Source organism: Saimiri boliviensis, chromosome 10 (genome assembly GCF_048565385.1).
Source record: "Saimiri boliviensis isolate mSaiBol1 chromosome 10, mSaiBol1.pri, whole genome shotgun sequence".
Lineage (NCBI taxonomy): Eukaryota > Metazoa > Chordata > Mammalia > Primates > Cebidae > Saimiri > Saimiri boliviensis.
The window spans coordinates 19,714,079-19,740,535 of NC_133458.1; the positions used below are offsets into that span (position 1 = coordinate 19,714,079).

A 26,457-nucleotide genomic window follows, 5' to 3' on the forward strand; every position below is an offset into this window, starting at 1 on the left:
CATGTTTGGCTAATTTTTGTATTTTTTGTAGAGGTGAGTTTTCAACATGTTGGCCAGGCTGATCTTGAACTCCTGACCTCAAGTGATCCACCTCTCTTGGCCTCCCAAAGTGCTGGGATTACAGGCATGAGCCACTGAGCCAGGCCCAGTGATACTTTAATCAGATACCAACACTTTATGACTAGTCTCTGGAGCGTTGGGGCCAGAAGAAACCAACGAACTTTCATATCAAAGGTTTTCAAACCTGGCTATACATTAGAACTATCCAGAATGTTTTTATCAAAACATCGATGCCTGGGCCCCATTCCAAGAGATTCTAAATAATTTGTTATATGGTAAGGTTCAGGCATCAGTATTTATGACATGCTTCTGGTAAGACATTCACTCACATTTCGACTCATGTAAACATTCCCATCCAGCTTAATGGGTATGCAGCTGCAAAAAAATAGGCAGGCAGGAAGGAGCAAATTTCTTTGGCATGTAAAAATGGTTAGTTGAATAGACAGTATGTGGCAGAAGACAAGTACCAGGAAATAAAAATGGGTGAGTAAAATTGTGCGTGGAATGAAGAATGAGAAAGAAACCAGTGAATTCAACTAGAGGTTCCAAGAATTCCTCAAAACCAATTATTTTATTTTTTTCTGGTGTTAGTTTCAATTAATGTCTTGAATGATTTGGGGCTATATGTTGAGCACAGATTTTAGGCCCCAATTTTTCTACTTTTTGCATGAACCACTGGACCACTGAAGTGACTGTGGTCAAACATTGGGACTTGGTGGGCAGTTAGTATAAGATGATATCCAGACTAGAAACTTGGTAGACAGTCCAGATAGCCACACCAGAAAGAATGATCCTAGTATTGAAAGCTGCAAAGGAGGAATGCCTTTTAAGGCCCTAAGACAAACACCACCATCTGCTTGGGTGCACTAGCTGAGCCAATGGACCTTTTCAGAGCGGGAGCTGAAGAACTTGGCCAACTGGAAGAGAGACTGCCCGTCTGTGCTTAATCTGGCAGGAACTCTTAGCAGCAGAGGGATATTTAGAGCTCTCCCTTCTTGACCAGACTTTTTGCTGCAGGTCCACTGAAGAGCGGAATGACACCCTTCTTCCCTTCACTTCTTGACTATCTATGTCTGCCTGAGAAGCCCAACAGTCTGACTGCACTGGTGCTTAGGATATCACAGGCTGGTTGGCACACATAGGCAAAGAAATATCACAGGCTATATTAATAGGCAGAGAGATTAGAAAAGGGACGCTCAGGTGAAACGATCAGATTAGGTGCTTTCTATGGAAGCAGAGCTAATGGAAGAACTGAACACAATGTTAATAAAAATGTAACTGGGGATCAAGAGAAGATGTTTGCTTAAAAAACAAATTAAGAGTTTCTGGAATCAACAGAAATTCTGAATTAAAAAATTTATTAGAGGATACAGAAAGTTTATTTTGTTTTGCTTTGTCCCATGACGAATCTACTGACATTTCCATAAGGCAGTAATTAAGTCAGCCATTAGCTTTTTCCTTTTTAAACTCAACAAACGTCTCTCATTCCTTTCCTTTTCTCCATTTTAATTTTTTTTTTGTAATCTTCATTACTTGTCTCTGAACTATCTTAAATCTCTCCATATCCTTTTTTAAAAAGTAATAATGATTTGAGCAGCACACGGAAGCCACTGTATTCCACATGATTACATGTTCCTACAAGAGGTCAGAGGCTTCCACATTACCAAATGTCAGAGTAGCATTCAAAACTCAGTCTACATTCACAGATTCGAAGCAAAAGGCAAAGTCATTTTGGCAACTCCAGAGTTGTAGGGAACAAATACATCTCCTTTGTTTTGCGTTATAACTTTTGCATAATGTTTTCTCTCCTCTTCTTTCCTACTTTTTTCCCTTTCAAAGAATTCAGACAGAGTGATTTTAATAGTATCTTTTCTGTTATTGTTATTTAATGTTTATTGAGTAATGGAACAGGAAATACATCAATGAACTCTTGACTATCAGACTACAGTTATCCATTAGCTTTGATGAAGTGATCATTTGGAAGTAGTTCAATGTTCATATTGGCAAGCACACTCGTGAATTTACTTTCCGTGATGAAAAAGCATCAAAAAAGGATCCATATCTATTCCTGAGAGCAAAAGAACACAATGGTATCTTTAAGAAGTCCTGTGGTTACTCCCTGTGAAAGTGTTCCTGATGCAATTGCCTTTCTTCCTTTATGGTAGTCACAATCTGGAGAGAAAAAGGAGGAATAAGAGAAGGAGGGAGAACATAGAGAGAGAGACTTTTGTTTCTCAGGAGAAAAAAAAATGGAGCACTTTGGTAGTAGGGGCCTCTTTCCGGATGCTTCAGGGCAACAAAACACACAATAAGGTAGTCTGCCTCGAGCCTCCAGTTCCCACCTCATTCATATTTATTAGATTCTTGGAGCAAGAAGGAATCTTGGAGAACCTCTTCTTCAACTTTCATATTGTCGATAAGAGAACCAAACGTTAGAAAAGTTAGATGACCTGCTTGAAACCACACAACTTCTTGGTGATAAAGATAGAGCAACCAGGGCTCCAAATTCTCATCAGCATCCTTTCCACTACCAAGTCCTTCTGAGACAGGTTGTTGACTACGGCCCTTTTGGTTTAGGTTTTCCGGTACTTACTTTATTTTATTTTGATTTTTAAAATTTAATTTAATTCAATTTAATTCATTTATTTAGTTTTGAAATGGAGCCTCAAAATGGAGCCTTGCTCTGTCGCCCAGGCTGGAATGCAATGGCGCGATCTCAGCTTACTGCAACCTCCGCCTCCCAAGTTCAAGTGGTTCTTGTGCCTCAGCCTCCCCAGTAGCTGGGATTATGGGCATGTACCACCACACTGGTCAGTCTCCATTTTCTAGCACAGGGCTCCAGCAGAGATGTGAGTGCTCAGAGGTTATGATCTGAATGCAGGTGTCAGGCAAATGGAGAGATACTTGTGGTAAGCCAACAGAACCTTCCTTCATGTCTCAAAATGGCTCATATTTGGCCCGAACTCATTTTCTGTAACCTGCAATAATAAAATCTTCTCTAACCCAATGACCTGACTGGTACAGACTCCAAAGCACTAACACTCAGGAAGCCTTAATCAATCATTCAGTTCAGCAACCTTTGAAGCAAGTAATCGATTGCTCATAATTTATGATCCTGGGCAGGGCTTTATTGAGTGCTGTTGGGGAAGCAATAGAACCATAAGGCTTCTTGCTCGCAAGGAGCTGACACTCTAACTGGCAGAGACAAACTGAAGACAATGAAATGCTGTATTTAAGTATTAAAGAGTAAGGGCAGCATAGAGCAGTGTTCCTCAACCAATCCCAAGAACCTCTGCTATTTCTCTTCAAAATTAAAATTTTTGTTTTCATTTATATGGTCATCTAAAAATTAATACAGTAGAGATGTATTCTGTGTCACCTAGACTATTCCTTTGATAAAAATTGCTCTGTGATTTCAGGGTCCTCATTTGCAATGATCACCAAATAGTACTGTTTTGTAACTGTGGGCTAATGAGTAAAGGATAGAATGGAATTATTATGTAAATGCTGCCTTTGTGCTAACAAAGGCCAAATGGCCTCATGGCAGCCTGTGTGAGCAGAGGTTCCACTGTAATTGCAGCATAGAAATATGACCAAACAGCTGAGCGTTCTCACAGCACCCATCTAAAAAGAACTGCTCTGGAGCAAACAGGATCATATTCTTGGTGAAGGTGGTGATTAAATTCAAGGAAAAACAATGCTATCAATCATACAACAATAACACTAGGATTTTGCATGTTTGGGTTGTATACTCATATTGTATTTGAATATTATTTGGTTATTATTATATAATTATTATTGTGACTTTTAGGCTTATTTTTGTAAAACATACTTGATTAAAATTATCATTTAAAAGAATTTAAATGAATCTGTGAGAGTCTGTAAGAATTATTTTTTCCTTTTAGAGAGTTTGGTATGTGAATGCAGATTGAGAACCAGAGGTATAAAGTATGAATCAACTAGAAGTTCAAATAAATGTAACTAGAGCTGCTTTTGAATCTATTGGGCAGCAAAAGCAGTGTTGTAATAGGAAGGTTCAATTACCACAATCCAGTTAAAGACCTGACTCACCTGAAACAAAATGGAAAATGTAAATGTTTTCATGTGGGTCTCCTTAATGGGGAATTGGCCTAGATGAGTATTGCTGACTGTACTGGGTTCACCAGAGCCACCGAGAATAATAATAACAAAAGCACACCTCTAAGCACTCTGTTGTTGCTGCAAGCAAATTCTGGTCCGAAGAGCAAGAGGATTTGTCCTCACAGAACTTTTCTCGCTCCAATCAGCATCATCTCAGGGACAATAAATGGAAAACTCTTTGGCAAGTAATTCAGTCCTGTAATTCTGCATTACCTTTGATTAATGAAGAGGGGAGGGCAAGCTCCAGTGAAATCTGGTGCAGGGATTGGCATCGAAGTGTAGATGACTCCATCAAGAAATTATTTCTTTCCTTGTTTTGCAATTGCTCCTACCTGGCTCTTGGTCATTTGGGCCCATCTTCTTAGGAGAATTTATTTTCCTTGCTCATGGTCTGAGACTTAAAGTCAGAGATGAAGTTCAATAATTTGTGGCTTCAGCATAAACTTATTTTCATTGTTTCCCGTAACATAGTTTTTTACTCTTCTTTCAGAGAGTTTCCACTGCAAGTATTCTTTTTTTAGAAAATACTATTGTGGTTAAGAATATAAATCAAATTTACCATCTTTACAATTTCTAATTGTGAAATGCAGGTATGTTAAGTATCTGCACATTGCTATGCAACCAATCTCCAGAACTTTTTCATTTGCAAAACACGAACTCTGTACCCATTAGATAACAGCTCTGCTTCACCTTCCCCTGGTGCCTGGCAACCACCATTCTACTTTGCATTTCTAATAATTTGACAACCCTAGATATCTCATATAAGTGGAATCATACAGTATTTGTCTTTTTGCGACTGGCTTATTTCACTTAGCATAATGTCTTCAAGATTCATTCATGTTGTAGACTGCATCAGAGTTTTCTTCCTTTTGAAGGCTAGTTAATATTGCATTGTATGAATAGATCACATTTTGTTTATTCCTTAATGGACACTTTGGTTGGTTTTACCTCTTGGCTATTGTGAATAGTGCTGCTGTGAATATGAGTGTGCAACTCTCTTTGAAATCTTGTTTTAAAATCTTTTGGATATATATGCAACAATGGAGTTGTTGGATCATATAGAAACTGCCACACTGTTTTCCTTATGTCTGCACCATTTTACATTTCCAACAGTGCACTAAAGTTCTAGTTCCTCCTTATCTTTATCAGATTTTCTTTCTTTCTCTCTCTCTACCATTGTTTCCCACCCTCCCTCCCTTTCTTCTTTCCTTCCCTCCTATGTGTGTGAGTGACATCTGGTTGTTGGTTTTGATTTGCATTTCCCTAATGATAAACAATGTTGAATGTCTTTTCATGTGCTTGTTGGCCATTTATATATCACTTTTGAGAAATGTCTGTTCAGTTTATTTTCCCCATTTTAAAATTAGGTTATTTACTGTTTTGTTGTTGAGTTGTAGGAGTTCATAATATATTTTGGATGTTAATTCCCTAACAGATCAAAAATATCAGATTTGCAAATACTCTCTTTAATTCTAGACTTTTCTTTTTTACTCTGTTGCTTGTGTCTTCTGATGCACAGAAGTTTTAAATTTTGATATATATCAACTTGTCTGCTTTTACTTTTGTTGCCTGTGTTTTTGGTGTCTTGTCCAGGAAATCTTGGCCAAATCCAATGTCATGAAGCGTTTCCTCTATATTTTCTCGTAAGTTTTGTTTTTTTTTTTTTTTATAGTTTTAGGTTTTAAGTTTAGATCTTTGATCCATTTTGATTTTTTTATATGGTGTAAGATAGAGGTCCGAATTCATTCTTTTGCATGTGGATGTACAATTTTCCTAGCATGATTTGTTGAGGAGACACTCTTTACTCATTGAACAGTATTGATGCTCTTGCCAAAAATTATTTGACCCTATGTATGAGAGTTAATTTCTGAGCTCTCTTATTCTATTCCATTGGTCTTTATGCATATCTTTATACCAGTACCACATGGTTTTGATTAATACAGCATTTTAGTAAGTTTTGAAATCAGGAAATGTGAAACCTCCATCTTTGTTCTTTTTTTTTAGAGATTGTTTTGTCTATCCAGGGTTCCCTCTGATTTTATGTGAATCTGAAGATGGATTTTTTATTTCTGCCCAAAAAAATGCCATTACTGTTTTGATATGGATTGCATAAATCTGTAGATTGCTTTGGGGAACATTGACATCTTAACAATATTTAGTCTTTTATTTTATTTTATTTTATTTATTTATTTATTTTTTTTGAGACGGAGTTTTCGCTCTTGTTACCCAGGCTGGAGTGCAATGGCGCGATCTTGGCTCACCGCAACCTCCGCCTCCTGGGTTCAGGCAATTCTCCTGCCTCAGCCTCCTGAGTAGCTGGGATTACAGGCACACGCCACCATGCCCAGCTAATTTTTTGTATTTTTAGTAGAGACGGGGTTTCACCATGTTGACCAGGATGGTCTCGATCCCTTGACCTCGTGATCCACCCGTCTCGGCCTCCCAAAGTGCTGGGATTACAGGCTTCAGCCACCGCGCCCGGCTATTTAGTCTTTTAATTAATAAAAAATATATTTTCATTTATTTGTGTCTTCTTTTACTTCCTTCAACAACGTTTTGTAGTTTTCAGTCTACAATTTTTTGACCACCTTGGTTAATCTACTCCTAAGTATTTTATTCTTTTTGATGCTACTGTAAATAGAATTTGTTTCTTTTTTTTTTTATTGTTCATTGTTAGTGTATAGAAATATGCCTGATTTTTTGGTGTTGATTTTGTATACTGCAATTTTGTTGAATTTATTAATTCTAGCAGTTTTTAAAAAATAATTAGTGAAATCTTTAAAGCTTTCTACGCTTAAGATAATCTTGTCTAAAGACAGAGATAATTTTATCTTTTTCCTTCAGTGTGTAGCCTTTTACTGATGTTTCATGCTTAATAATGCTGGTTTGAGCTGCCAGGACTGTGTTGAACATAAATGATGAAAGTGGGCATCATTGTCTTGCTTCTGATATTAGAGCAGTCTTTCAGTCTTTCCCCATTGAGTATGATGTGAGTTGTGAATTTTTCATATATGGCTTTTATTATGTTAAGGTAGTTTCCATCTATCCTTAGTTTATTGAATTATTTTATTGTATTATTCAAGGTTGTTAAATATTGTCAGGTTGTTCTTTATATCAATTGAGATGACCAAGTTATTTTCCCCTTCATTTTGTTAATATGATATACTACATTGATTGATTTGTTAATGTAATATATTACATTGATTGATTTGCATGGTTTGAACTATCCTTGCATTCCAGAAATAAATCTCACATAGTCATTGTGTAGAATCTTTTTAATGTGCTGTTGAATTCTGTCTGCTAGCATTTTGTTGAGGATTTTGTGTCAATATTCTTCAGGGATATTAGTCTATAGTTTTTTTTTTTAAGTGTTTTTTTTTTTTTTTTTTTTTTTGCTGGCCTTACAGAATGAGTTTGGAACTTTAATTTTCTGGAAGAGTTTCAGTATAATTAGTGTTAATTCTTCTTTAAATGTTTAGTAGAATTCCCCAGTGAAACCCATCTGGTCCTGGGCTTTCCTTTGTTTGAGAGTTGATTAATAATTCATTCTCATTACTAGTTACAGATCTGATTCAGATTTCTATGCCTTCCTGATTCAGTTTTGGTAAGCATGATATGTATTCTTGATTCAACATCTCCCTTGCAAAACTTGGATTTGATAACCAAGAGATTTGATGTGCTAGGTATGGAAGTTTTGAGCATCTCTTTATGACATACAAATAGAAAGAAATTATATTTTATTAGTGTTTTTGTGTTACTTAAATTTGCCTAAAATTTCTAGAGCTACTTATTGATTAAACTACTTCAGGGTGGTTGAGTTCAACTCCTATATCACCATTTCCCTCACTATTTATAACCAATTTGTTAATTTTTAAAAAATTATACCTCAGTAATATCTTTCAAATATTTATTCCCTTTCCTAGCCCACTGTCACTGCCTTATATCAGGTCCTTAGTATCTCTTGCACAGACTACCTCAATAGCCTCCTAACTTGTCTTCCTGCTTCTTCCTGTCCAGCTTTGTCCTCCACACCTTGGTAACTTTCTGAAACTTATATATGATTATATTGTTTTTTTTCTGACTAGGAGTAATCCATATATTTTATCTTTCTATTCCACAAAGTTCAAAATCCTCAAAATAGAAGAATCTTTCCAAGTGTCTATAACTTGCCCTTCTCTAGCCTCATCTGCCTCCACTTCTTTCTTGCCACCTACCCTCATTCCAAATTTATGCCATGTCAAAGTATTCCACATTCTATGGAACACCCAGGTTTTTAATTTTTCTGTGCTTTTGCAATGTGCTGCTTCTGGGTGGTGAAATTTCACTCAGGCCTTCAGAGGTAAGGTAAAAGTCATTTCTTTCCTGAGACTTTTCAGACACCAAATGTTATGTCCTTCAGGGTTATGCTCCAAGGCACTTGGAAATTAGTAGAATGCAAGTACTTATGTCAATATGTCTTATGATTATTACCCTGTTGTTCACTTCACAAAACTCTGATCCTTTAAGAGGAGGCGATGTCCCCAACTTATCTTTGTATAGAATGCCAAACAGTGTCCAGTATATTCACAATGTCCAAACACAGCTAGCACAGAGTAGCTAGCTACTTAATGAATGCTTATTTAATGAGTGTTTATTCTGAGTGATGAATAACATTGAAAAAGACCTAAATTCTATTGCTCATTCTCCACTGACTTTGGGTGAGTCACTTAACTTCTCAAGGTCTGTTTCTTCATTTGTGAGTGAAAGGTGATGACAGATAATCTCCAACATCCCTTCCAGCTCTGACATCTTATTATTGCCATTTTTATTTGTGCAAAAGACAATCTTAGTCATTAAAATAACGTCACTGTTCATTACACTCAAGGAAAACAAAACCAAAACCAAATTTCTTTACCTTATTTGACTTCACATTTCATGTTCATTTTTGAGTGGAACTACTCTAATCTTTATGAGTGTTCCCAATTTTGCATCTCTATACTGAATTAAAATGTTTCATGTCATTTGTTTAAATCTACAGTTCTGCTTCTATTTTTCCAGTGTTCTAAACCATAGGTTTGTAATACCTCTGTCCCTGGTAGAGAAACAAAAGAAGATGTTTTTAAAAGAATAGAGTATTTAATAAAATAATATTTCTCATTTAAAATGTCTTATAATTACAACTATGATATAATAATACTATAATTTAAAAATTAAGAGTTATCTTTAAAGTCAACTAATATCCTGTTTTGTGTTCCTTTTCTTTGTTTATTCATACTTTATATAATTTTAAGGATGGTATCACTTAATTTTATATTCTAGTGTTTTCATTTAGCACATCATCTCAATTTGTATTATTTCTATTTAGACTCATAACTATTATTTTGGAGGTCTGCATAATATTCCTTCACTGGACATTGAAAAATTTACTTAATTATTTTCATATTGTTGACCAAGTTAGATCACTTTATTTTATTTGACATTATAAACAGTGGTATAACAAATATCTTTCTTTACTCAGAATCTTCTTTACTTGGAACTTCTTTTTCTTTGTTTCCTCAGCAACAACATTTCCAAAAGCTCTATTATCTTTCACTGGTTTTATGCATAATGGAGGTCTTCAATGTGTGCATATGCATATTTGAATGTGTCACTTGCTTTTTAAAAAACATGATTCTGTGTTATTTCTGGAAAGTTCCTGAAATTCCTGGACACCACATACATTTAAAAATGTTAGATGTAATGTTTTCATTATTATCTGGTCTTACAGTCTTATCTAGATTTAAAATTTTTTTCTTCTTTCTTTTAATTGTCACATTGAAGCCCTTTTATCAAGTCTAGCATTTATGAGACTCAAGTTTGGTATTTAAGACTAGGATGGCCGGGCGCGGTGGCTCAAGCCTGTAATCCCAGCACTTTGGGAGGCTGAGGCGGGTGGATCACAAGGTCAAGAGATGGAGACCATCCTGGTCAACATGGTGAAACCCCATCTCTACTAAAAATACAAAACATTAGCTGGGCATGGTGGCGCGTGCCTGTAATCCCAGCTACTCAGGAGGCTGAGGCAGGAGAATTGCCTGAACCCAGGAGGCGGAGGTTGTGGTGAGCCGAGATCATGCCATTGCACTCCAGCCTGGGTAACAAGAGCAAAACTCCATCTAACAACAACAAAAAAGACTAGGATGATACCTGTTTTAGGTTGAACAGTAATTAATGATAGAAAGGTGAGTTAAGAGAAGCCCACCAAATGGGGCATGGCCTTGGGTCCAGTGATGGAACTATTGCCCATCTGAGGACTGAGATTAGACTTTCAGGTCCAGACACTGGATGTTTCAATATACCCAGAGATGCTCATTTTCTTGGTTATGCACTTATGTTACTCAAAATCATATGCAATGCAGTTTCAAAGCAGAATGTCAATTTCTTTTTGTGATTAGAATGCTTCTGATCCATTTTCAAGGATTCCACTTTTTAGTGTCAAGGAAACTAAGAAGGAGGATGAGTAATTACAAGGTTACTTGGCGATCATTGAAAAATAGAAAGAAAAATAAATTGTCTAAGAGAATGTTTAATATTTTAAGTAACTTCTCAGGAGGCCACCCCACAACAAAATTAATTTGGTTTTTGCTGGAATTATTTGTGCTTCTCAGCTGTCTCTCTGTCTTAAGTTAATGTTCAATGACTGTTTCTTTTTAAGACCAATATTCCTCTGTTTAAAAACACATCAATATGCTATTGAAACATAAAATACAACACCTGACAGGTCCAGCTGGCTTTTGTGATAGCCTGGGAGACATTCTGTCCTCTGTTGGTATGTGTTTGTTTAATCAGGCAAAACCTCAAGATTCTACTAGAGCCATTCAACTCCACTTCACTGTGACCATTTTCTTATGTATCTTTCCAGAAATGTTATATCTCTATAGATCTTCTTTTCTCCATAAATGACAGCATACTACTAAATACTCTGAGCATTGTTTTTCTTTTTTTGTTGACGTTATATATTTGAGATTGTTTTATACTAATGAATATTAACTTGCCTTATTTATCTTGACAGCTCCAGAGACTTCCATTGTTTGGATGAATAACAATTTAGGTTGTTTTCACTGTTAAATTCCTTGTGTATACCTACAAGTATATCAGTGGATCAATTTTTAGAAGTAAAATTGCTTGGTTTATTAAGTTGTTATACATTTCAAAAATGGATACATATTGTAAAATTTACCATCAGAGAGATTTTACTAAAGTACATGAACAATTTGAGAAAGCATTTGTTTTCATACCCCCCTCACCAATACCATCTATTATCAAACTGTTCGTTCTGAAAAAAATGACGTTTTTATTATGTTCATAACTATATATATTTCTTTTCTCAGTCAATAAACACTTAATGATGACCTATGATATACACAGTTAGGCTATTATGTTACCTGCTTATTATTACTGAGGATGCAGTGATAAACAACATATAGCCTTTATATACATGTGGGAGAAACAGACACATGACAGTTGTAGTGGTCCAAGTTTAGTACAATGGTGCAATGGGAGCTATGGAAGGTACGCCCGTCACAGTCTAGAAAGGGATGATCAATGGAGGCTTCTAGTGGGGAGAAACATGAGGAGACACATGTAAACTAAAATCTGATGGAGTTGTAGCAGTTGGCTTGGCAAATCTTAGGAATAGGAGAAGCAAAGAAGAGGAGACAGCAGAGTCACACGTGCAAAGATAGGAATGGAGAGACCAAAGAGCATGTGGGGTTTGTACACAGAACAGTTCAGAACCTCGCTGTCATGACAGTATGAAGGGACAGTGGGCAGTGCTCCACCACCCACCAATGTAGCCCTGAAAATCAGTTAAGGAGTTGTTTGAACTTTACCCTAATGGCAATGTGACAGAATCGGAAGTTTTTAAGTGGAGGCGTGACAAAGCAGAAGCATCTTGGTTGGGGCTCACACTTCAGACTGAATTGGGGAAGATACAGCTGAAAGTAAGTGGTAGTAGTGAGGGGGCTGTCCCAGTAATTGGATTCAGATGACATTTGCTTGATTTTAAGGAAGTGCTAGATATTCACGGATCTTGCTATTAATTAGATGAAGCACCTAATTAATACACGACTGTCCCTTCTGAAGACGGGGTGCCCTAAACCGGAGTGAAGCAAAAAGACCACTGAGCAGCCTGGCTTGACTCCTGGCTTTGCCAGTTTGTACTTGCACGTGTCTTGAGAGGGGCTGTGGAAACCTCGAGGTGGATGGGGGAAGTGCTTCTACAGCACTTACTATATAAAAAGGAGGGCTTCATAACTGCTAGCAGTTTTAATTTTTATTATTACTTTTCCTCCCTGCACTATGAAAATGCATTTATCTTTGTCTAAGGTAAATATGAGGAGACGTACAGAATATGGGTGTTAGAAAAGATTTGACATATCTCTATTCATTTTCCTAATTCTAGTGATGAGGAAATAAACGGAAAGCAAGCAATTTAGATTGTTTCCAGTCTTAAATTCTTTGTTCGTGGGCACACCACGCCAACCTTAAACTGTTCACTGGTCTGATTCTCTTCCCATCACGTACATGTAGGTTTGTAGTTTGGTTACGAACTCCACCTTGTCTTAAACCCATAGATCGTTCCTGTGTTTGCCGACAGCAGCGATTTCTTGGGTGGAAACCCCTAATTTGGGAAACAATCTGTCTTAAACACTTTGTAGCACATCGCCGAAACCGCAGAGTGTTCGATAATCTTAGAAAAACAAAAACTGGGGTTGAGGTGGACAGTTAAATCCTGCAGCTTGAATTCGTTTCAGCAATGGGGTCCCAAGTGTTTTGAAGCCCCTTCCGCCTCATTTCCTTATCCGAACACCACAGCGGCGCCAGGCGCTCGGGTCCTCACTTCTGCTTCCTGGAGTCCCTCCGCCTTTCTGCTCCACCGAGGGCCCCGCGATCCGATTCAATCGAATTAACCGCTGTTTAGCGAGAGTCTGCTGCGCCTAAGGCAGGCACCGGGCGAGGAGCAGGGTGGGGACGCATTTCGGGGATGCTGGGGCCCCAGCCGGGAGACTGGAGGTCGGCGCTTCGACCTGGCACTCGCCGGCGAATTCGCTCCAACGCTCCCACCGGCGGCGCTCCTGCTACCTCCCTCTCCCCTAAATGCAGCTCCCGCTACCTTCCCGCGCCCGGGGGCTGCTGCGGGCCCCAGCTCTGCTGGCTGGAGGGCGGCGGTGGAGAGGGCGCTGGCCCAGCGTCGGCAGCCGGGCTCAGGACCCAGGTGGGCGCCCGGCGGTCCTGGTCCCAGCCTCGCGGTGCAGGACCCCGGGGCGCGGCCGCTCTCCTCGGAGTTCCCCGGACGCTCTCCTTCCTGATGCCCGCCGTCCCTTCCCCGGCGACCCCAGCCCGGGGGCGTAGCCTCTCCTCTCTCTCCCCCTCCGCCGCAGCCCGTCGCCTCTGGGCAGAGTTCAGGTTCAGCCCGGGCTTTCGCTCGGGACGTAGGAAGAGGCCGGCGGGGCTGGAGGGCGCGGGCCGGCGCGGGAGGGCGCGGGAGGCGGGGAGCGGCGGCCTCTGATTGGCCGGGGCGGGGGAGTGAGCGGAGTTTCCCACAATGCCCCTGTGCGGTGCCGCCGCGGATGGATGCTGCGGGAAGGGGCTGCCATTTGCTGCCCCTGCCAGCGGCGCGCGGACCTGCCCGCGCTCCCGCCGCCGCCGCCGCCGCCAGCGCCGCCAGCCCGCCCGGCCTCTGCAGCGGCGCCGCCTGCGCTCCCTCCGCGGCCGCCGGAGCGGGCGCCATGAACCCCAGCTCCTCGGCGGGAGAGGACAAGGGGGCGACGGGCGGCAGCAGCAGCAGCGGAAGCGGCGCCGGGAGCTGCTGCCTGGGCGCCGAGGGCGGCGCGGACCCGCGGGGCGCAGGGGCAGCGGCGGCGGCGGCGGGGGCCGCTGCCCTGGAAGAGTCCGCGGCCGCCGGCCAGAAGGAGAAGGACGAGGCGCTGGAGGAGAAGCTGAGGAACTTAACTTTCCGGAAGCAGGTCTCGTACAGGTAGGCGCGGGGAGCCGGCAGCCGAGACAGGTGCGCCGCGGCCGGAGACCCACTCTTCCCCAGCAAGGGGCGCTTCCGCGGAGTTGGGCTCCTCTCTGTTTCCGTGCCTCTCGTTCTCCCTTTCCCCCTCTCCTCCCGGGGATGTCTGTCCTCTCCACATCCTATCATTACACGCTGGAGGGAAGCAACGCCTGCTTTCCCCCGTGGCAGGAGAGAACCACTGGGTCCCTAAGGTCAGAACAACAGAACCTGTGTGTGTGTGTGTGTGTGTGTGTGTGTGTGTGAGAGAGAGAGAGAGAGAGAGAGAGAGAGAGAGAGAGAGAGTACAGATTCAGAGATGCTTAGTTTTCTGAAGAGAAGTCGTCAAAGTTGCCCCTAAGCAGGTGTCATCTTCAACCCTCCCCCACCCCGTCCCACACACACCTTCTAGATTTCACTGGATAAACCTTTGGCACTAACTTGGTAGCTGAGATCACTCTGACAGGCAGAAAAGAACAGCGCTATACTGAGGAGAAATCCTTATGGAAGTTGGACATGCCTCGAAATCCCCATGAAGGAAGAAGGGGTTTATGTCTGTAGATTCACCACTGGCTATGGGGGTTCCATGCCTGCGTGGTACCTGCCTCTCTCCTGGTTGGAGGAGGGTGTGGGGAGCCCGCTGGCAAGCTAGGGGTGAAGGTGAGAGGGGGGACCATATTTGCACCTAAGGATGATTGTATGTGTAAGACAAGGACAGTGTGGGATCAATGGCCTCTAAATTAGGATAAAAGATAACCCCTCATTGTTTTAGAATACAACAAGGAGAAATTAGGATATATTAGAGTCTCTCTCTCTCCCCTCCCTTCCGCAGGTAAGAATAAAGATACTGACAGGTTTGAAGAGTTAATACTAAGTCTGCTGCTTGTTAATGTGAAAGGTCAAGGTAATATGCAAGCACAGGTTTACAAAGATGTGCATTTGCTGGAGCTAAAAGAGTTTCTGGAAAAGGGGTCACTGAAAACATTCTTGTAACCCTACTCTTCCTGAGTTAGTGTTCCCTTCCCAAAAACCATATAAAGTATTAAGCCTGTCACACCATGTGCTGTTATGTAAGCAAACACAGATGACAGAGGTGTGTGGGTTTGGGAGGGTGTGTTTTATTTATGGGGGCAGGTGTGTGAATCATTGGGATCCCCACAGGCATCGCCTGGCCTGGAGGCCACAGTCACTAGGGCATGTTCTCTGTGTCTGAGTATTGACTTCTGATGACTCCTGAAACGCCTTCCTGGTGAGATTGTTGCTTCTGCGTTCCTTGCATGCATTTTGTTCTCCGTGCGCTGGGGGAGTTCTCCACCTGAGTTGTTCTCTTAGTTACTCACACAGATCAGGTCCAAATGGATCTTTCTTTTTATACTTTGGTTTCTAAAAATAGTCAGATGGTGGGGAGAGGGGTAGCTCTAGGGAGGTATGCTAGGACACAGGCAGTTCTACTTCCTAGTTATGATGGCCTGTCTGGCCCTTGGGGGAACAGGGACTACATTCAACCTAATTTAGGAGCTGTGAGTTGGAAGGGGGTGGTGATTACGTGAAGCACAGTGTGGGCTGCTCCTGGCTCATTGGTATTCATCAGAGTCCTCATTGGGTAGGAATACAAAGCCAGAGTTTGCAAGGGAAATCATTTCAGCTTGCCTGTTGGCAGGGGTCAGTCTCTGAGCCTCCTTCCTCAAAATGTATGTTGTGTGGGGTTGTGGCTTTCTGAGTGCATGCTCACACATGCAAGTGTAAGTGTGTACCCACACAAACGTAGACATGGACACAGACTCAGCATGTTTCTATCGAATAATAATAACATTCTGTCTACTTTATACTCCATCCATGGAGGTGGATCCTACTTCATAAACACCATTTCCTTTTAAATAAAGCTGTATCGTCTCCAATTCAATGAACCACCTGCACCAGTATCACCTCAGGTGGCCGGTTAAAAGTGCTCACCACCCATCTTACAGAATCAAACTGTCTGTGGGTGGGAAGGTTTAACAGGCTCCTCAGGTGATGTTTATTATGCACACTAATATCTGGGGATTGCCACCCTAATTCCACCCCCCCCCCCACCAAGACTAAATACCTGATCTTTGAACTCATAAATGCTACCCAGCAAAACCAGGCCAGGTAGTCTCAAAGTCAGAGGAAAGATGGCGAAAAAAGAGGTGCTCCCATCTGAAGCATGTTTTTCCTGAGTAACAGGAAAGTGTCTCCATTTTAATCACTGTTACTAACTTGTTTTTGGAGTCATGATTAGTGGCCTGCCCACTCGCCATGGTGGCCATTTGTGCTGGACTCCTGCAGCTGGGCTGGCTGTTTTACTGTGGGATGGGTGAAGGGTCTGCAAAAAGAAGAGCAGCTTTGGCAGGAGCTGAGGGTCGGCTCCTCGGTGAGGACCACACCACCTCCCTTCTGGGGGCATCTGAGGACGGGGCCTGGTGGGAGCTTATAGAGAGGAGGCAGAACAGCCTCAAAGAATGGAGTCTGAGTGAAAGGGCTCAGTTAGGATATGGAGCATGGCTGCCTGTGTAAGGGGGATCATTTGAGGTGGAGGAGTGGAGATTTGCAGGTAGGCAAAAAATATCTTTTGAAGAACATGGATATTTTTGGAAAGAAACTTAACAGGCACAAAGAAGGGGGCTTTGGGAGAGGGTGTGTGTGTGTGTGTGTGTGTGTGTGTGTGTGTGTGTGTAGGGGGGTCTCATCTGCTCCTTCTGTTGCTAAGGAACATATAAGCTAGGGTTTAAAAATAAATGAGGAGTGGGTGGGCATATGCAGTGACTCCTGTCTTTTTAGGAACCAGAGCCCTTTACAAAAAGCCTTTAAATAACCATTTCTGGAGGCAGATAATTCATTTTGCTTGACTTCTACTTTGTTAAGTAAAATAAACTCCTTTCTATACTCCTAGATTTCCCCCTCATTATCTTTTCTTTGTTGGCTTTTTTTGAGAACCATTTTTCCCATGAGAATTTTTTGCTTTAGTTCAGAATCTGCACCCCTAGAGCAAATAGTCTCTGTCGACTGTAAAGCTGAAGGTTTGAAAAGGCAGTGCAAGTGAGCTGGTACTTTTCTTTTAAAATTACTACTTCTATTTTCTTTGCAAATTACGGTGCTGCAACGGATACATATGTGTAAATGACTATATAATGTGTAGGAACTTTTTTTTAAAAACTGCTGTAAGAATTCTCATTTAAGTCAGTAAAATAAGAAAAAAAGCCTTCAGAAACACATAGGCAAGGGGAAGGTGAAGGTAGCTGATGTTTATTGTCTTCTGTGCAACAGGCACTGGGCTAAGCCCTATTGTATATTCTGTCTTAATTAATCTTCATGACAGTCCTATGTTGTGATTATGACTATTTCCATTTTACGGAAAATGAACCTTAAGCATAGAGCTTGGGCAGGAGGCAGAATTTAAACACAGATGACTCTAAAGGACTTCCTTTTTAGACCACATCATGCTGCTTCCCTAAACATTTATTTTAGGTTTGAACTTTCTCTATGTGTGCACATGTGTGTGCATGTGTGTGTGCAGTGTGGGCTGTTCTTCCCCCTAATCCATAATACACTACAGGTCATTATATATTACCTCTTGCATACCTTTTTTTTTATTGTGGCCCTTTGCCTATATACTTTTAAGGAAATCTTCTACCATCTCAGAAATAAAAATGAATATAAATTCATGATTGCAAATATATTGGTTTTGCTTTTGAGAACAAAACCACCTGCATGCACCCACTATGAAGATATCCATGTTAGAAGTTTATATGCCTTTTAAAAAATTTACACAGGGTTGCGTAGGTGAACTTAGATCCAGTGAAGAGCTGGACCATCTATACGTCTTTGGGCAGTACAGAATGAGTGATGAAGTATAATTTTGCTTGTCTGGGCAGACCATTGCTTATGAGATGTTGATGACTGTGATTTAGTTTCTCTACTCATAAACCAGGCTGATAATACTAAATCTTTCTTAAGGAAAGTTTTTGGTAAGAGATAGAAATAGAAACAAAGGGCTGGGCGCAGTGGCTCAAGCCTGTAATCCCAGCACTTTGGGAGGCTGAGGCGGGTGGATCACGAGGTCAAGAGATCGAGACCATCCTGGTCAACATGGTGAAACCCCGTGTCTACTGAAAATACAAAAACAAAACAAAACAAAACAAAATTAGCTGGGCGTGGTGGCGCGTGCCTGTAATCCCAGCTACTCGGGAGGCTGAGGCAGGAGAATTGCCTGAACCCAGGAGGCGGAGGTTGCAGTGAGCCAAGGTCGCGCCATTGCACTTCAGTCTGGGTAACAAGAGTGAAACTCCATCTCAAAAAAAAAAAAAAAAAAAAAAAAAAAAAGAAATAGAAACAAGGAGTATTAAACACGTTAGTTTGGGCAAACACGTAAAAAGATGTGTATTATTCTTACAGGTTGATGATTAGAATGTAGTATTTCTGTTTTGTGTTTTGTCCTGCAAAGTAAGGTTGTTATTACAAGAAAAACATTTGAGGAGTTGGAAGCCACATAGGGTAAAAATGGACATTGTTCTTCTTGCATTGTAATCAATAGTGTATGGGGGAACTTTTCTTCTCCTGAATATCAGTATGTAGCGTCCTCTTTTGTAAATCTATTTTATTTTGTTTGTATCTGTGCTTTGCACATCTGTTAGATTTTTAAGGACTTTAGGATCAGATTAAAATCTTGGTTCTAATTTAATTCCTTTCTCAGTAATTACTTAGGTACTGACTGTGATTTCCTCAGTTAGGATACACACTGGGCAAGATTTCAATTCAGCCACTGTTCAGAGTACTTATTCTGCTGTAAGTGATCTTTTAGAGGCTTGATTTTTTACCTGAGAGAGTGACACTATTGGGTCCTGTGGAATATGGGGATAGGGAAGTTGAAGCGAGGTCTTTGCTAATGTTCAGTTCTGCTGTGGCATCTAACAGCAGCATTGCCTCATGGGGACAAATTAAATTAGACTAGAGTGAGCTCTTTCCAACACTGGACTTTCTAATCTGAGGAAATGAGGGTTCCCATAGAAAGCCCAGGCTGTCTACAACCTCTATGTTCTTTTGGCCTGGGAACTGAGAACGTGTTCCCTACGCAATCTCAAGGTATTCTTGAAATTGAGTACACTGTGAGACCAGAAGCATCTGGAAGAATTACTGCCTACACGTTGGGCTGTGACATTTACTTTCTTCCATGGGTATGCATTGGTAACACGGATCCTGTGGAGACTAATTATTTTTCTTGAGGCCTTATGACTATAGTTTTGAGACAGTAGTTACTGCAAATAAATGATGGCATGTGAGCTTTTCTTACAGTGAATGACTTTGAAGGAAAGGTCAGAAGTCCAATGAAATCTAAGCCATGAAACTTTTTCATTAAAATTTAATTTGCTCAAAATGCCTATAACAATGGGCCAATTTCTAGTTGTTGCAACTGGTGGAAACCTGTTTCAAGGCAAAAAAAAAAAAAAAAAAAAAAAAAAAAAACAATGCAGATAATTGGAGAAATAAAAATACCAAGCTAAGTCTGTTTGCTCATAATGCTTTCACAACTCATTGCCAGCTTGTTCATCAGGCAAACTCCTCAACTGGTGTGAGCTCAAAAGGGTCCACTTTGGGTGATGGGTGGCTGGTCCTCCCCTGTCCTCATATGGCACTTTAAATTAGCTGGGTTAGGACTGAAGTGTCATCTTCTGTTTGGGGACTTAGACTAGGGGTTGAACCAGCATCTTTCTGCTAATCTCAGAGAAGTTATGTAACTCCTTTGAGGCTCAGCCAATTTATCTCTAAAATGAGATAATAGTAATGCCTAACTTACAGGTTTGTTAGGAAGATTAAATGAGTTACTTTATGTGAAGGGCATGGCATAGTGCCTTCCACAGAATTAACTTGTGTAATTATTACCATTCCCCAAACTAAGTTGTTAACTCCTTTGAAGACAGAACTTACACCTGATCATTTGAATCTCTGACTCCGATTCCTCTTGCTCGGTAGGTGTTGGATAAGTATTTATTGAATGAACGTATTTAATTGGCATCTTTAAATAAATTACTACTGTTATTCATTCTTGGGTCATCTGAATTGTAAGTTTCTTTTCTATTAAAGAAACCTCATTTCTTACTTACACTTTGTCCATCAGCCCAGGACTGCGTTTCTGTTTACAGCTTCCTGTGTGAGTACCTGCATCAGCCATTTGGCCAGCTGTTGGAGGCTGAGAGGGGTGGCAGAAATTCTTACTTAACCAGCTATTTGCAGCTTGTCAAAGAAAAGGCCTTAATTTGCCTTCTGAGTAGCACTAATTAGCTCTCCAGTTCTCTTTCTGTCTGTCCCATCCCTTTCCAAGGGGCAGTATTGATTTTTCTCCTCAGATAATTTTCTGTTGACTTTCCTTCAGTGATTAGAACTGAAAAACGCAGAAAAAGGGCTACCCAGCATTCCTGGAGTCCTGATCTTTGTCCAACCAGCCAGAGGTCACTCCAGCCACCTCTGTTCTATATCACTTCACCCGCTCTTTCCTTCCAACTCATCCAATTGACTTTGGTGAAAACGTTATTTTAGAAAGAATGCATTAGTCCACTTAGTGATTCTAAGTTTTTGCTTTGCCTTTAGCCCACTTAATAACCAAATCTTCAGAAAGCACCAGCTACTTTTTATTCATGTACCATATAGAGCACTTGAAGAATGGCTCATGAGTGTCCTGGCACCCTTAGTGTTCAGGGAGAGGCAGTATGAGCACTGCTTGGGTTACTTTAGAGAACATTAAATCATCTGATGTGTGCATATTAGCTGAAGGAGGGGGCTGTGATTGGGTAGAGATGGGAAGAAAGATCTTTGCATATGAATGTTAATGTTTTTTCCTTCCAGCTCTGAGTTTTGTGAGCCTTTGAAATGAAGCAAACAGCATGTTTTTAAAGGCAACAGCTTTCTAACAGGGGCTTCTGTCATTCTTACATCCAACCTGAGTTTTGCTGAAATGGAAATTTGCCTTTAGATTTTCAGACTCATAAATAATGCTTTGATAAAAGAGCCAATTCTGGTTTAAGCTGTAATATTAATAGGCTGGCTTTTGTTAGATGTTGTGGAGAACATTCAAAACAGTAATATTTGAACCACAATTAAATTTTATTTTTCTTACCTTTCAATTACATGAGAGATAGAGGAGAGTCGTGGTGAAGAGCCCTGCCACCTGGGTCCATATGTTCACCTCTGCCTGCTGTGTGCCTGCACATGTTACTTAACCCCTCCATGTCTTCATTTCCCTATCTATAAAATGGTAATGGTAGTAATACTCATCCTGCAGAATTATTTAACATTTAAATGAGTTGATACCTATAATGCTGCCCATCACAAAGTACATGCTATATGTGTGTTTGTCAAAGTGATATTATCTATCCTTAAGTCCAGTTAAGGAACAGCTTTGTGTATTATTCTTCAAAATATAGAACATGAGTCAAATGTCAGTAGCTGATGATAAAATTATTCAGGTAATATGAAAATGAGATAGACATAGACTTAAGAAATGTAATTGACAGGTTTTGGCGTTCTTTAAGGTATAGAATATGTACTTTTTCTTTTGTAACTTTGTAAAACACCGTTCATTGTTACTAGGGGATGCAAAGAGGAGAAAGCTACTTCTCAGTGCTCTGGAAATTGGAGCAGACAGAAGGCAGAGGTCAGAGAAGACAGGCACAGTCAGTGTGCAGAGGAATCAGGTAGCAGCAACCCAAACTCCCAGCAGGTCATCTGAGAGCAAGAAGCCAGACATGGAGTGCTGGGTGAGAAGGGTCTCAGAGCTTCACAGTGTCAGGAATAGATAAGCTGATAAAGACCGAGGAACTAGAAATAGAGTTGTCCCCTGTGATTCCAGGACAGAGGTTATTTCTCTTTTGGCCTGTCTTGATGATGTCTGCTTTGTACATACAGACAATGGCTGGCTGGCATGCTCTGGCAGTACAGAAAGAAGCTTCGCAGATACTACCTGTCCTGGATTATTTCAGAAATGGAAGGCATAGCTTTCTGGGATGTTCCATCAGTTATTTCAACTAGGCCAAACAGCAGAATATATTTTGAAAGATGTAGATTGTTATTAGGTATTTGTTGAACAAATAAAACAGCTCAAGTCTGTGAAGTAAATGTTGAGGAGGTGAATTTATTGTTTTTTTTTTTTTTTCCTTAAAAAAGGCGACTGTTTTTTGTGTATCATGTAGTCTTTCAGGAAATAGCCAGAAAATAGACTCCTTGAAGGGACCAAAGTACATTTTAAAAAATGTGTCATTCCTTTGAACATGAGAAAGATGTCAAACTTGTAGGGAAAAATACATTCTTGTTATTTCGAAAAAAAAAACCTTGAAAGCAATTTGTTGAAAGATAAAAAGAGCTTTACATAAGCTTATGTGGAAGCGGTTGGAAAAGGTTCCATGTATCATTTAGAGACAAACTTTGGGAAGATTCCTCAGGCTGAAAGGCCTGAGATCTCATCATTGTCCTATGGATGTGTCAGAGTTTAAGACAACCTCTCTCAGACAGAAGGCATTCTCTGTAAGAGAGTTTTGAAGGCAGAGCCGGATTTAAAAGTTTCTGCCTTTTAAGTTGGCCCCCTCTCAATGCGAAGAGGAAGGTGTGGCATGTTTCTTTTCCTCTGCAACTGAAGCCCTGTCCTCAGCATCTCAAGTTAGACAGGAAGCTGCTGAGCATGGGCTTCCTTGACAGTGCACAACCTCGGGGCTGCTTGGCTTTCACGGCTTTCATCAGCTTGGGCTGCTGTAACAAAGTCCCATAGACTGGGCGGTTTCTAAACAACAGACATTTTTTTCTCATCGTTCTGGAGGTTGGAAGTCCCAGATCAGGGCACCAGCATGGTCAGGTTCTGGGGAGGGTCCTCTTTGGAGCTGCAGACAGTTCTCTTCCCATGATGTCCTCATAGGGGGGAGGGAGGGAGAGAACTCCCAGGGGCCTCTTTTAGAGGGGCACTCATCCTATTCACGAGTGTTCTGCCTTCGTGACTGAATCCCTCCCAGTGGTCCCACTTCCTAGAACCACCACATTGAGGGTGAGAATTTCAACATGTGAATTTTGGGGGGACACAAACACCAGCCATTTTTCACAATGTCCTGGAAAGCCACAGATATCACTCCTCTTGTCCTTCCTGGTGGCCTCTGAAGGCCATTCCCAGAAGCAGCAAAGGCAATCTATGCACTTCCAAGCCTTTTGTAAAGTGCAGCTCAGAGAAGGAGAAAGCTTTCCTTGGTGTTCAAATACTGACTGCAGTTATCATCTTATCTCCCTATTTATGAATATTAATCATTATAAGTTACTGATTTTGCCAAATGCTTACACTGTGTGAAGAGCTGCTAAATATTTTACTTTCGGGATCTCATTGAATCCTCAATTAAGTAGGGACTATTATTATTTCCATTTTACAGAGAAGAACATTGAGGCTTAGAGTTTAAGCAACTTGCCTGCAAGTCACACAGCTGGATAAGTGGCAGAGTTAAGATCTTTGCCTATATTTGCATATTGCTTATTACCTCCCTATTGCAGCTTTTCTGGTCCTCTTTTCACCCTTTCACATTATCCTCTCTGTGTGCAAATAGCCATATTTTCACAATCTAGTGGCTTATCAGATTAATCTCTATTGAGGAGAGAGACCCATGTGTTTCATCTTTGTGGGCCTAGCTAGATCTTACAAAGGACATAGAGAAAGGCCTTGACAAAGGTTGGTTGGCTGAGTGGATGGACATTTCTTTTATGTCTAAGCATAAAACTTAGCTCTGTAAATAATCACGTGCTGCTGTCAGTTGTCAGGAGGTCAAGACTGAGCTTTCTGTGTGTGTGTGTGTGTGTGTGTGTGTGTGTGTTTTTTTTTTTTAAACTATATGAATTTTCCATTGCATGAGATGAGGAAATAAATCCAGTTTCCTGGGGCCAGGAAATGATTGCAGGGATTATAGACTGGTACTGCTCCTTTTAAATTCTACCTTCAGTACAAGACCTTGTGATTTGTTGTAATCACAGTGGAACTTGAAGTGAGGTGATGGTACCATGGATTGGGGGCCAGTGAAGAAGCTAGGATTAATTCATGTGCACTTTGCATGTCTGAAATGGCATAGTCAGCCCCATTTGATTTTTTACAAAATACATTTTTAGATGAGTCTGGTCTTTTACCTTTAGCTGGAGGAAATGTTTGAGCTGTAAGTCTTTGCAATATGAGTTTTTCCATAACAACATCCTTCAGAATTCATAAGTATGTTCATGAGTGCAGTTAGAGACACCTAGAAAGTTCCAAGGGAACATTTTGAAAACCTGAGTCATTCTTGTTCATTTGAAGAAAACCTTCAGAATTCCTTAGGAAAATAAACCTCTATTTCAAAAATAAATGCCCAAGCTATTTAAAGATTAAAACAGCAGCTTTCTATGAGCCAGTGTGGAATTATTTATAACAAAGTCTAAGGAGTTTTTTTTTAAAGACAAATTTCTGGAGATTTCTTAAACTGTTATACTGACTAAATTTAGGTACTTAATAATAATAAAAATGCGTGTGGTGCTTTTACGGCTTACCATTTATAAACTCCTTTCACATAATTAATCTAACTTTACCCTCAAAACAATCTTAGGTAACCCCATATTGTTTTCATAGCCATTGTACATTTAAGGAAACAGTCACAGTAGCTAAGCGACTTTCCCGAGGCTATGTGCCACAAGGGACATTGCCAGGTTCAGACTGGTTTTCGGATCTGAAGTCTCATACTTTTTTCACTGCAGGATGCTGTTTCCACACATGAATCTATGGAAAGATAGCACCATTTCCCTCTCATTAATTTTACTTACTTGAAATAATCTCACTGGTTAATCACAATGGACAAAGTTGGAATCAGTCACTAGCTGGCATTCTAAATCCATATTGCATTGGCAACAAAGATGACCCCATTGACATCATCATCACTCTTCCTGTACATGTAAAAATATGAAACTGCAAGTGTGATGGTGTATGTTTCATACTCCTCTTACTGGGGAAAACCTAAAAAAAACAGGTAGAGATAGAGTCAGGCTCTTCTTTCGCATTAGTTGCTAAGCAGCAACCATTTCATTGTAAAGGAGATCCAGTTCAAGTAATGACATAGGTATTCCAAGAATAGTATTTCATTTTTATAGCAATCGCATTTCAGGTCTCCAGAAAGCATATGCTCCTGTGGCTCAGTGGTTTTAGGGGAAGAAATAGCCACCTCAATATATTTGTTGACTCTATGGAGAAAATTCAAGATAGCTGATCACCTAATAACCAGACTTCTGTGTGCTGCATGCAGTTCATGGGGGAGCAGGCTCAGGCTGCCTGTAGTTTGAAGGATTTGGAGGTCTCCAGAACATACTGCTGACAAACAGGTACGCTTTGAGGCTGTATTTGACACTCACTGACACCATCTCAATGAAATACTCTGGGTAATTTAGAATTCTAAGGATATTGAAATAATATGGTATAGAACAAAATTTTGTTGTTGCATCCAACGTGTTGAATGGTGCCAAGATTTCATTGTATTGAGCTTTTGCTGGCAGCTGAAAGCTCTTCAAAATGAAGACAGAAGAAAATTCGGCACAAGATGAGCATAAGTTTGTGGAGTTCAGTTTATCAGGAGAAGGGTCTGAATGCAGAGGAGGACATATACTTAATGTCCCTATGGGCATGTGTGTAAAGGGGCGATGTCAATATACAAAGCCATCAGGTGCTATATTTTTCTGATTGCACTATCATTATTAATTTTGAGGGTTGATTCATCTGTGTGCAGAAGCCCTTGACCCTGCCTTTTAAGGCATTTCTGCCATCTCTGTTGGAATTTGCCAAACTATGGGAAAACTTATATCTATCTATACAAATATATTTTCTTCAGAGAACTGTTTCATGGGAGTTGTTAAGGGAGCAAACTTTGTTGTTTTCCAAGAGTGGGTTGTATAACACTGCTCCCCACCATTCACCTCCTCAAGACATTTAAGAGAAAATGACTCTTTCTGGGAGCAGCTGGGATGCCTGGAAGCTGGTCTTTAACTTCCAGTAAGCTGCGCTCCCATTTAATACAAAGTACCTCTTCCAGGAACTAAAAGTCAGGCTCAGAAGAAGTAATCCATGGATGAATTCAGAAATGGTGCATGGTTACTCCCACTGTGGTGCTGGGTTCATTAGTATAGCTGTTTTTAGCATCTCTCAAGTAATTAATGCCTCTCATATATGTTTCATCATGCACTTTTACAAGGACTCA

General features: G+C 40.6%; 1 protein-coding gene across 6 annotated transcripts in view; it reads left to right on the top strand.

Moving 5' to 3' along the window:
- The first annotated feature begins 13,790 nt into the window (after nt 1-13,790).
- Nucleotides 13,791-26,457, top strand: part of DGKI (diacylglycerol kinase iota) — a 468,091-nt gene continuing 455,424 nt past the window's right edge. For 3 of the 6 annotated variants that reach the window (XM_010340506.3, XM_039472800.2, XM_074379024.1), the window contains exon 1: nt 13,791-14,197. In XM_010340506.3, the coding sequence (XP_010338808.2) occupies nt 13,791-14,197 (407 nt within the window). The remainder of the gene's footprint in view (nt 14,198-26,457) is intronic. The other 3 variants (XM_074379025.1, XM_074379026.1, XM_074379027.1) reach the window with 2 other exon arrangements.